The sequence below is a fragment of the Rana temporaria genome, chromosome 10, assembly GCF_905171775.1.
Source record: "Rana temporaria chromosome 10, aRanTem1.1, whole genome shotgun sequence".
NCBI classification, from domain to species: Eukaryota; Metazoa; Chordata; class Amphibia; order Anura; family Ranidae; genus Rana; species Rana temporaria.
The window spans coordinates 123156743-123169360 of NC_053498.1; the positions used below are offsets into that span (position 1 = coordinate 123156743).

The 12618-nt window shown below is 45.2% G+C and overlaps 1 protein-coding gene across 4 annotated transcripts in view; it reads left to right on the forward strand.

The window, feature by feature from the left end:
- ST3GAL4 (ST3 beta-galactoside alpha-2,3-sialyltransferase 4) overlaps positions 1–12618 on the forward strand; it is a 229727-nt gene that overhangs the window by 104533 nt on the left and 112576 nt on the right. The window contains exon 1 of one of the 4 annotated variants that reach the window (XM_040326192.1): positions 8706–8909. The exons of the other annotated variants lie outside the window; for them this stretch is intronic. Within the exon in view, the coding sequence (XP_040182126.1) occupies positions 8906–8909 (4 nt within the window). The 5' untranslated portion in view covers positions 8706–8905. Of the gene's footprint in view, positions 1–8705; positions 8910–12618 lie in introns of those variants that run through there. 4 annotated transcript variants of the gene reach the window in all.

Consider the following 12618-nt stretch of genomic DNA (forward strand, 5'->3'; position numbering starts at 1 on the left):
AAACCCTTTATTTTCGCTTTCAATAGATTTTTATTTTTCAAATACAGGATACAATTACAGTATGACCAAAGGCTGGGTCTACATCATCATAACATTCAACAAACAAGGTATAATGTCAGCAACAAGACCTCAATTGATTTCATATTGCCCAACTGTGGGCTGATTTAAAGCGGGGGTTCACCCCAAAAAAATGTTTTTAACATTAGATTCAGGTGAGTTGTTAGAAGCACAATCGGGTGTTATTTTTTAAATCGTTGCCGTACATACCGTTTTATAGATATATGTTCTCCGCGGCTTCCGGGTATAATCTGCGGGACTGGGCTTTACTAATTGATTGACAGGCTTCCATCCCATACAGCGCGTCACGAGTTGCCGAAAGAAGCCGAACGTCGGTGCGCAGGCGCCTTATAGAGCCGACTCGCAGTCCGGCTTCTTTCGGCAACTCGTGACGCACTGTATGCGACGGTTGGAAGCCTGTCAATCAATTAGGAACGCCCAGTCCCGCAGATTATACCCGGAAGCCGCGGAGAACATATATCTATAAAACGGTATGTACGGCAACGATTTAAAAAAAAAAAAAAACACCCGATTGTGCTTCTAACAACTCGCCTGAATCTAATGTTAAATTTTTCTTTTTGGGTGAACCCCCGCTTTAAGGAAGCATACGAGCTTGCTAACAGGGGAAGGGGAGGAAAAGGAGTGAATATAGTGGTCTCTCGCTCGGGGGAGTCCTACCTGTGCCGGGAACCCCTAATGGGATCATTCTGTGCCCCGGCCAGGCCCCCCCCCCCAATCCGCCCCCTCCAATAAAAGTATTCGTAAGAAAATGAGTGGGTTCGAATTTGATTTCAGTGCACCTCTAGCTCGTACTCACGAATTCAATTCAGCCTATAGTGTTGCCAAATTGTCTCTAGTCATACAACTATCTTAAAAGAATAAGAGGTAGGAAAGAGAAAGAGGTGGTGGAAAGAGAAAAAGAAAGGAAAGGAAAGGGAGCATGTGCCTAACTATATTCTTATTATCGTGCAATAGTCTTGCACTATCGTAAATAAAGAGAATCAAATTATTGTGCCGGCACATTCTTTACAGTGAAGGGTTTTTGTGATTGTTTTTTGTTGTAATGAGAATGAATAAATGATTGAAGTGCCACACTGTGATATTTACGTTCAAATACAATTTTCTTTATCGTACATCACGGGACACAGAGCGGCATATTCATTACTATATGGGTTATATGGAGTACCTTCAGGTGTTGACACTGGCAATCTCAAACAGGAAATGCCCCTCCCTATATAACCCCCTCCCATAGGAGGAGTACCTCAGTTTTTACGCCAGTGTCTTAGGTGTTAGTCATGGTTTAGCTTGCCTCCGCATCCTTGGGATTAGGTGAGCTAACCGGTTCTGTCCAAAAAAGCCTCAGCGCTAAAGTGGTCAGTAACCGGACCCCAAACCCTTGGGGTATAGCCCATAATGCTTTTCTTTTTAGAGAGCTGGACCCTGGGCCCAGAACTTAGAAACCTTGGGTGCCTAATGTTTCTGTTGCCAGAGTGCTATATGGGCCCAGGACAGTGGATCCTTCATAGGAACCCAGGGCCTGAAGGTCTAGACATCCCCACCGAGATGGGGGAAGATTGGGCCTCTTGCTTGGCAAAGTCCTGCGGCATGGAGCAGGTAAGTGAGGGGAAAACTTGCGGAACTTGGTTCTTAGCAGGTTTTTTCTGGGGGGTCACAGGGGACATGCCTAAAGTTATGCACTGCATCTGGCAAACTAGTCACATATCATAAAGATAGGATGGCTCTATATGTATTATTCCCCATAAGATGTGACCTCCCTTGTAGTGTTGGAAAAGCATTGAGTGGGGCCTGTGTGATATAAAAGTATATGTGTGTGTCAGAGAGCTATGCTTACCTGCAAGCCTCCAGGCGATGCTCCATTCAGTCTTCCTCCTCAGAGCCTGCAAAGCAGGCAAAACGCTGGCCTCCTCGTGGTTCCAGGCTGCAGGCTGCAGTTTGCTGGAGCTGAGAGGTCCCTTCCCCCCAACCCCCCCCTGTCGGGAGGGGCATTTCCTGTTTGAGATTGCTGGGGGGGGAAGGGCGGGTCAGTGGCTTAAGGAAGGGGCGGCCCTTCCTTGTTTGTTCCATTCAATACTTTGGAACTAGGGAGGAAAGACCAGAACGGCAGCACGGGGCGCCGAGGACACACAGTGGCCAGAAAGAATATTGCAGTCTTCAGAAAACTGTTTTCAAGCCTAGGAATAGGCTGTTTCTTTTCCATCTCATAGTTTTTCTTGCAATACTACTCAGGGGGACAGAATGTTTTTTCTTTCCTAGATTGAAAAGAAAAAAAAAAAAAAAAAGAAAAAGAAAGATTTTTTGTTTTGGAAAAAAAAAAAAAAAAAGAAAAAAAAAAAAAAAAAAAGTGTCATCTAGGGGAGAGGAAGCATTTTTTTATCCCCCAAACAGGTGTTTGGGCATTTAACTATTTATAGTCCCAGGTACCAATAGGCTAGCTAGACCGCCTGGGAATACCAGGTGCTGTAGGCTTGCCTACGGCCACATCACCCTGAAAGCACCCAATCTCGTCTGATCTCGGAGGCTAAGCAGGGTCGGGCCTGGTTAGTACCTGGATGGGACTCCCCTGGGCAGGGGGATTCCCCCAGAGAGTCTGAGGTCTCGGACAAAGCTATGCCGCTGCTTTCCCCACAGGGAGCCTTGGGGCCATCGGGATCTGGGGCTGGAGCTGGCGCGGGTCAGTCCAACCCTAAGATGGCCACGGAGGAGGTATTACTCACCTCTTTAAAAGAGATGCAGAAAAGCATGGGAAAAATGATAGCCGCAGCTATGCGGGGCAGTAAGCGGAATAGATCTCCGTCGCCCGAGCGCGGACCCTCAGAAGAGGAGGTCCTTTCCTCAGGGGAATTGGACGACCTCTTGGACAAGGACCAAGCAGGTTCAGGGATCGAGGATCCGGATACAGAGGAGTCTGGAGCAGTCTCCCAAGGGGAGAGCTGGTGGATTCAAGCCTTAACGGACTTGGTCCATAATGCATTCAACTTGCCTGTACCAGATCTCCAGGTATCTACGGTTTCAGCTTTGGGCTCACTGAGGGCGCCTCAAAGCAATGCAGTATCCGATCCACCCTCTACTAGAGGGAGTTTTGTTCCAAGATTGGAACAAGCCAGATAAAATCTTCTTACCACCTAAAAGATTCTCTGCCCTATATCCTATGGAAGATAAATTTTCCAAGAAATGGGCTACTCCGGCAGTGGACGCAGCCATCTCATGTATTAACAAATCATTAACATGCCCTGTAGAAAACATACAGGTATTCAAGGATCCAGTTGATAAACGCTTGAAAGCACTACTTAAGAACTCCTTCACTACTGCTGGGGCAGTAGTACAGCCAGCTGTGGCTGCGATTGGGGTTGCTCAAGCATTATCGGATCAAGTTAAGCAGATGCTTAAACTTATTCCTGCCCAGCAGGCAGAAGAATTTTCGGATGTCCCTAGGGCCATATGTTTTACAGTAGACGCAATTAAGGATTCTATCCAGCAAGCGTCACGTTTATCGTTATCCCTTATCCACATGAGAAGACTCTTATGGTTAAAAAGCTGGGAGGCCGAGCCCCCATGCAAGAAGCTCCTGGTAGGGTTCCCCTTCCATGGAGGACGACTCTTCGGAGAGGACCTAGATAAATACATTCAAACCATTTCAGATGGCAAAAGTACTCTCTTGCCAACTAAGAGGAAGTTTCAGGGGCCTGCGTTTAAACGACAGTACTCCCCTGGGCAGGGGCCCTCTAAGGCCAAACAGTATCGACGGCCTCCTGCGAAAGCAAACTTCGGCTTCAACAGCAAATCACAAGGACAGGCTGCTAGAGGCAGAAAGCAGTGGGTTCGCAAACCAGCAAAACCAGCCCCCAAGCCGACCTTATGAAGGGGCGCCCCCACCCACGAAGGTGGGGGGAAGGCTGCGACTCTTTTCAGAGGTTTGGGAAGCCAGCATTCCCGACGAGTGGGTACGGTCTTCCGTGGCCACGGGCTACAAATTAGATTTCCTAAGGTTTCCTCCTCTTCATTTCCAGGAGTCGAGGATTCCAAACGATCCGGAGAAAGGAGCCGCATTAATGTTGGCATTAAATCATCTACTTTCCCAGGAAGTAATAGTAGAGGTACCAGTCCTGGAACAGGGGCTAGGTTTCTACTCCAACCTATTCATCATCCCGAAGTCCAATGGAGATGTCAGGCCAATTTTGGACCTAAAGATGGTAAATACATACCTAAAGATCCGCTCATTTCGGATGGAATCAGTGCGGTCAGCAGCTACCACACTCCAAAAGGACGACTTCATGGCGTCCATAGACATAAAGGATGCCTACCTTCATCTTCCAATTTATCAGCCACATCAAAAATATCTACGCTTCATGGTGGCTTCGCGTCACTTCCAATTCGTGGCGCTTCCCTTCGGGTTGGCTACGGCCCCCCGGGTGTTCACGAAGGTCCTAGCTCCAATCCTAGCCAAACTAAGGATCCAAGGGGTCACGATCCTAGCATACCTGGACGACCTCCTAGTCATAGATCACTCGTCTCCTGGCTTGGAGCGAGCAGTGGCCCTAACGGTCCAATACCTCGAGAGGTTCGGCTGGGTCCTAAATCGAGAAAAGTCAGCTTTCCTGCCCACAAGGCAGTTGGAATATCTCGGCATGAGATTAGACACAGAACAACAAAGAGTGTTTCTACCTCTGAGGAAGGTCAAAGCCATCAAGGAATTAATCCTACTGGTTCTAAGCAAGAAGGAACCGACTATTCGCCTATGTATGAGGTTACTAGGCAAGATGGTGGCCACATTCGAGGCGGTACCATACGCCCAGAGTCACACTCGCATCCTGCAGGCAGCCATCCTGTCAGCATGGAGCAGAAGGCCACAGGCCTTGGATATCCCGTTGCCGCTCTCATCAAGAGTCCGACAAAGTCTGTGTTGGTGGTTAGACCCTCAGAATCTACTGAAGGGGAAGTCTTTCAGCCCAGTGGCTTGGAAGATAGTGACCACAGACGCCAGCCTGACGGGCTGGGGAGCAATTTTGGATGGTTGCACTCGCCAAGGTACTTGGGCAACGCCAGAGAAGCAGTTGCCCACAACATCTTGGAGCTCAGAGCTGCTCGACTAGCCCTCAGGGCTTGGACGTCAAAATTGCAGGGGTTCCCGGTGAGAATTCAATCAGACAATGCCACGGCCGTGGCATACATAAATCACCAAGGGGGAACCAGGAGTCAAGCCGCTCAGAGAGAGGTGAGCTTGATTCTCCTATGGGCAGAGGCTCATGTGCCCTGCATATCGGCAATATTCATTCCAGGAGTGGACAACTTTCAGGCGGACTTCTTAAGCGCCAGACTCTATTGCCGGGGGAATGGTCTCTGCATCCACAAACCTTTCAAGCACTCTGCCAAAGATGGGGAATGCCGGACGTGGATATCATGGCATCGAGACTCAACAAGAAGCTAGACAGGTTCATGTCCCGCTCAAGGGATCCGATGGCCTGCGGAAACCGATGCGTTGGGTTTACCCCTTGGCATCAGTTCAAACTTCTTTATGCGTTTCCCCCGCTCCAGTTACTACCCCGCCTGCTGCGCAGGATCCGGGTGGAGCACATACCAGTCATCCTGGTAGCTCCAGCATGGCCCAGAAGGGCATGGTACTCACTAATCTTAAGGATGGTAGTGGGAGACCCTTGGACTCTTCCTCTACGGCCAGACCTGCTATCGCAAGGTCCGATCCTCCACCCTGCCTTACGGCATCTAAATTTGACGGCCTGGAAGCTGAATCCCTGATTCTCAGGGGTAGAGGTCTGTCTCAGAAAGTAATCTCTACCCTAATCAGAGCCAGGAAACCGGTCTCTAGGGTGATTTATTACAGGGTCTGGAAGGCCTATGTAGGCTGGTGTGAGTCCAAGCGATGGCTTTCTCGCAAATTCACCATTGATAGAGTTTTAAGTTTTCTCCAGCTAGGAGTGGATAAAGGATTGGCATTAAGCACAATCAAAGGACAGATTTCTGCTCTGTCAGTGTGGTTTCAGCGGCCGCTGGCCACCCACTCGCTGGTTAGACCTTCCTTCAAGGGGTCTTACGTATTAACCTCCAGTTAAATCCCCGCTTTGCCCGTGGGATTTAAACCTTGTTCTGTCAAGTTTACAGAAACAACCGTTTGAGCCGTTGGCTGAAATTCCTTTGGTTTACTGACAAGGAAGTTAGTATTTTTGGTCGCCATAGTTTCCGCAAGAAGAGTATCGGAACTGGCGGCCTTATCCTGTAAGGAACCATATCTTATTTTTCACAAGGACAGGGTCGTTCTCCGCCCTCATCCTTCCTTCCTACCGAAGGTTATATCCAGTTTTCATTTGAACCAGGATTTGGTATTACCATCCTTCTTCCCTAAACCTACTTCCAGAAAGGAAGGGTTGCTGCATACCTTTGATATCGTCAGGGCATGAAGGCCTATCTTAAAGCTACAAAGAAGATCCGGAAAACAGATGTGCTGTTCATATTACCGGATGGGCCCAAGAAGGGGCAGGCAGCTGCAAAGTCCACCATTTCTAGGTGGATTAAGCAATTAATCACTCAGGCCTATGGCTTGAAAGGGTTGCCTCCTCCAGTATCATTAAAGGCTCATTCTACTAGGGCCATGGGCGCCTCCTGGGCAGCACACCACCAGATCTCTATGGCTCAAGTTTGCAAGGCGGCAACCTGGTCTTCTGTCCACACGTTTACAAAATTCTACCAGTTGGACGTAAGAAGGAATACTGATACAGCCTTTGGGCAGGCAGTGCTGCAGGCTGCAGTTTGAGACCCTCGGATTCCGGGGGCTCCTCTTTTTTGAGTTAAATTTAAAATTTAAGATTATTTTTCTCAACTAAGTTGGATTTATTATGATTTGAGTATTTCTCTAAATTAAATCCTTTTGTCTTGGAGATGTTCTCCCTCCCCTCATTGTGAGCATTGCTTTGGGACATCCCATATAGTAATGAATATGCCGCTCTGTGTCCCGTGATGTACGATAAAGAAAAAGGGATTTTTAATACAGCTTACCTGTAAAATCCTTTTCTTGGAGTACATCACGGGACACAGAGCTCCCACCCCTCTTTTTGGGGACCATTTTGGGAGGCATACTGCTTGCTACAAAACTGAGGTACTCCTCCTATGGGAGGGGGTTATATAGGGAGGGGCATTTCCTGTTTGAGATTGCCAGTGTCAACACCTGAAGGTACTCCATATAACCCATATAGTAATGAATATGCCGCTCTGTGTCCCGTGATGTACTCCAAGAAAAGGATTTTACAGGTAAGCTGTATTAAAAATCCCTTTTTTTTTGTTTTTACAGATTGTTTATAAAGCCAAAGGGGCAGATCCACAGAGCAAGTACGCCGGCGTATCTGATATGCCGGCGTACTTTCAAATTTCCCGCGTCGTATCTTTAGTTTGAATCCTCAAAACAAGATACGTCGGCATCTGGGTAAGATTCGACAGGCGTACGGCTTTGTACGCCTTCGGATCTTAGATGCAATACTTCGGCGACCGCTGGGTGGAGTTTGCGTCGTTTTCCGCGTCGGGTATGCAAATTAGCGAGTTACGACGATCCACCAACGTACGCGCGGCCGTCGCATTTTCTAACGTCGTCTGTAGTCAGCTTTTTCCGGCGTATAGTTAAAGCTGGTATTTTGCGGCGTATAGATAGACTTGCCTTGTTAAGTATGGCCGTCGTTCCCGCGTCAAAATTTGAATTTTTATTTTTTTTGCGTAAGTCGTCCGTGGAATAGGGATGACGTTAACTCACCACTAAGTTAAAAAAATGACGTCCTAGCGACGTCATTTAGCGCAATGCACGGCGGGAAATTTCGGGACGGCGCATGCGCAGTTCATTCGGCCGCGGGGGACGCGCTTCATTTAAATGAATCACTCCCCCTAATCGCCGATTTGAATTCCGCCACCAGAAATACACTACGCCGCCGTAACTTACGGCGTGAAATCGTTGAGGATTCAAAATTCCGCCAGGTAAGGTACGGCGGCGTAGCGTATCTCTGATACGCTGCGCGGATGTAATTCTCTCTGGATCTGGCCCAAAGTGTTTTGGGGGTTTTAAATCCACCCCCTTCATCAAGGCATAGGAACATTTTGTGGGCCCAGTAATCGGCCATCCCTGCTGGGAGAACGCAGTGATTATCGCTAGTGGCTATAGCTGGTGGCAATAGTCGCATGTAGAAATCCAGCATGTTGTACCAAAATCAATTAATAGAACGACTTTAATACAATCAGCCTGCCCATAGATGAAAACCATCTATGGCCAGCTTAAAACATTCCTTTTCTTTGTTTGCTAAGGAAAAGGTCTCCTTATCTAGGCTTCCTTTGTTGCAGAGCAATTATGATTAGCTAAACTAACAGCCCAAATTTACAACTTAGGAAGCACCATATAGCCAAATTCACAAACTGCTGAGCCAAATCACTGACAATATATATTACTTCAAGGCAGTCGGTAAGTGCTTCTCATTCAGTCACTTGGATGGGAAATTGGTATTCTTTGTCATATATACATATTATGACCTTTTCAGAGTTTGTCTGTCTTACTTAGAACCATAAACTTGTAATTTGAGTACAAAACCTACCCCTCACTCACAAATTACATTCTTGTTCAGTTAGCATTTAGAGGTTACACAGTCTCCAAGCAAACAATAAACGTAGCAAGTCTTCATAGGCAATGACTTATCGGTCAACTGAATTTGGTACTGTACATGCTTTTATGGATTTCATTTTGAAGTGGGCGCAGGTCTAATGTAAACATTATTTGGTACCTGGCTTCAAACTTGTCAACGTTGAAAGCGCATAAATCGACACCTCAGATCTATTTCTAGAGAATATGCAGTGAGCTTGTTTGAAACATTTATCAAGTATCTGGGCTCTCCATATCCTTTTAATGTAGTTTCAGTGAAATTCTAAATTCCTATAAGTTGATTGTATAATTAATGTTTAACTTTTATAAATATCATTGTTCACTAAATATTAACTTAGATGTGTACTTTTAAACGGATTAAATTACTTCTATAGAATTCTACTAAATGAGAGCTGCTCCCTACAACCAATCAATACTTTGTCATTTTCTCTTTTGTATTACGATTTGTAATGTGCATTTTTTCCTTTTACCGATAACGTTTTCTATTGGGGGAAAAAAGGATCTGAATAAGTAGACTTAGACTAATTACTATAATTATCAGTTAAAACGGAAAGCACATTTAATAGAAGAAAGCTATTAATTGCTATTAGATGCATATAAATACACAAACCTAGTTTCTATTAGCATGTACTGTATTTTCTACCTTGCTGAGAAATGGGATTTTATACGTTCATTCTTACCAGTCAGCAGTTTGTATTCTATCTGTATTGTCTTACCTGTATGCTCCTTCTTTTGCTCTTAAAATATATGTTACACCTAGCGATGAATTTCTTTTATTTGCTCCATTTGCATTTTCTCAATATACCAGTAAAAATATTTTAGAAACATAAAACAGTGACGGCAGGAAAAAAAGGCTGAGTGAAACACATGAGTCTACCTGTTTTTGTATTTTTTTTTTTTTATTATCTTTTTTGTAATATGATTTTTTGTGCCTAGATCTATGTTTGTCTCAAGCATGTTTGAAGCCATTTACTGTTGACTGTCTCACTACCTCTGCTGGAAGTTTTTTTTTCCAAGCATTAACTACCCTTTCAGTAAAATAATACTTTTAAAGTTAGTTTGAGGCCATGACCCCGTGTTATTGATTTTATATTGAAAATACTGCACTCCTGAGCCTTAAATGGTATCTGTACAATAAGTGTAAAAAAATACTTTGTTGATCCTCCCACAGACCCAGTAAAATAAGTTCCTGTGCTTTTTTTCTGTGCTGTATTCTTATTGGTTACAATTGTTCCCAGTTCTCTGAGGACAACAGGGGTGAGGAGAAATATTCTGTATTTCTGTCCTGGGGTGACAACACTGCTCCTCCATAGATATTGCATTGCAAGTAACTAATGTCACCCTAGGACGGGTAGTGTGTTACTAGCAGAATCAATTGGTGAAAATAAAGAAAAAAAAATTAAATAAAACTAATGTGAGTAGGAGGGTCCTTTATAAGTTCACCTTACAGATCTTTCTGTAAACTTGAACTTACCCTTTAAGGTCACTTTCCATTAATTTTAATGGAAAGGAGCATTTTAAATCGCTCCAAACATTACCCCAAAGATGCTTCTTGCAGGACTTTTTGCACCTCCCCTATGTTTAGTGCAAAAGCACCTGAAAGGTGTCTGAGTGATAACATGGAAACTTGCTCCATTGAAATTTTGAATTGTTGGGAGGTTGCTGAGATAAAAAAAATAGTCACCTAAAATTAACCTAGCATCACTTTTCCAGTTTGCCTCCCTGGAGAATAATGGGTTACTTAAAGTTTAGGTTGCCATAAATTACTGACTGGTTTGGGGAAAGATAGACAAATTGCGAAAAAAACAAAAAAAATATAGAAATTAGAAAAAAAAACAAAAAACGATAACAGTATGAATTAGAAAGACTGTCAGAATTGCACTCTCCTGAGAACAAACCTCAAAGTATTGATTGTGGCATTTTATTGGGCTTGTATGTGTTTTACCTCTATTTAGCGGCAGACACAGACTTCCTGTTGCTACCTTGTCATTACAAAGGAAAGCTACTGTACATTGTGTATGTGCAGATCCATTATGTTCTACATACACAGTAACATGTAGCCCACTTGCTTTGAATAGGATACTAGTGCCACCTGGCATAGTCCTTAACTCCTTATTCAGGTACAAGCAGCTAGTCTGGGTTTTCTGTGCCCGATCACTGCCGGCGCCTATAGCTGCCAATGGTGATCATGGTTTTCTGCCTGTGTGGACAGAGGCGTCTCTAGGGGGGGGCCAGAGGGGGCCCTGACCCCCCCAACATTATGTTGTGCCCCACCATGTGCCCCCCCAAAAAAAAAAATTTTTTTTTTTTTTTTTTGCTTTTTTTTTTTTTTGGGCCGCCGCTGGAGTAACAGTCTATCCTGAGAGGGAGAGCGTCCCCAGTCAGCTCTGCAGGGCATTCCTCCCCCCTCCCTCTGCTCGCTGACACTGCATAATGCGAGCGTTCACACAACCACAGCCACCCGATCTGCTCCTTCCCCTGCATCCTCATTGGCACGGAGAAGAGCGAGTTGCAGAAAGGACTCCATGAGCACTGTGGGGGAGGGGGGCCAAGCCTTCATCTCAGTTACTGAAAAAACAGACTGATTTCTCCCGTCCTTAGGACAGGAGAACCAGCCTGTAAATTCCGAGAGTGGTGACTGCAAGCTGAGCCAAGTGTCAGTCTATGACACTCTTTTACAGCCCAGCGAGTCTAGCCACCCCCCCCCCCCCACTCTCCTCACATACGAGCAGGGAGGAATAAAGCTCCTCCTCTTTCTCCTTTCAGTCCCGCCCACACTATCTCGGTGTGCTGTATCTGAAGAGAGGGGATGTGTGTTCAGGAAATATGAAAATCAGCAGCATGTGTGTGAATGATGCCTGAGATTCTAGCCTGGACCGTGGGTATGTGTGTGCACTGCAGACTGCAGTACACTGTAATCACTGAACTGCATTATCTCTATCCCTTCTCTCCCCCATCTGTCTCCCTCCCCCTCTCCTGTTCTTTCAAGACATTCACAATTTACTTTCTGTAACGGTCACCACCGTTTACGATATTCCAATCCATCGCCCCACGACAGGTTATCCGACAGTCCGACAGACATCAGACACGACCCATTTCATTTCCCAGAAAAAACGAGACAAAACAAGCTCTGGTACTGGCTCCAAAATGAATGAATGAATCCTTTAATGGTAACTTAGCTTTGTTATATACAGTACAAGCATGTTACAGTTAATCACAGGGACAAAGACACACTCCACCCACACATCACACAATGGGGGGCTTCATACACATTCTTTTAGATAATAACATTCCAATGAGTTAATTACTACTTATTACCCAGACGGTCTGGCTCCGCATTTAGAGGGGTTAATTACTACAGCTTGACAAGTCACATTCCACATCTTAACAGTGTCATTAGCATACACAATGAACAGGTCTTAGGAGCAGACCTAATTAGCACAATGGACACAAAACAGTATTAGCATCACACAAAGGAATGTCTAGGAGCAGACTCAATTAACACCTCAAAAGCATGTGTCCCCACATTGAATGAAAACACTCTATTGACCTGTCAGAGTCAGACTTTAACAACTTGTAATATTTCAAGATATCCTGCAATACATGAATTATCAGTAATGTCCCATCTCATGTAATTTATAATTATCATTTCTCAGTCACCCTATGCCCAAAAGGGCATAGTGACGCTGGCACAGGAGTAAACCCCATCCTTCAAAAGTCTCTGGGTGTCACGGGCCATTCTGTTACACTTTCACTTTTAGTTAGGCAGGTAATATACAATGCAAATTTTTTTCCTACATCCACAGATTGCAGGAAAGAAACTTGCATGATTCCCCATCAACACAAACAGTGCTGACGGGAATATCCCTCTGCCCAGCAATTGTATTCTATACAGCAAA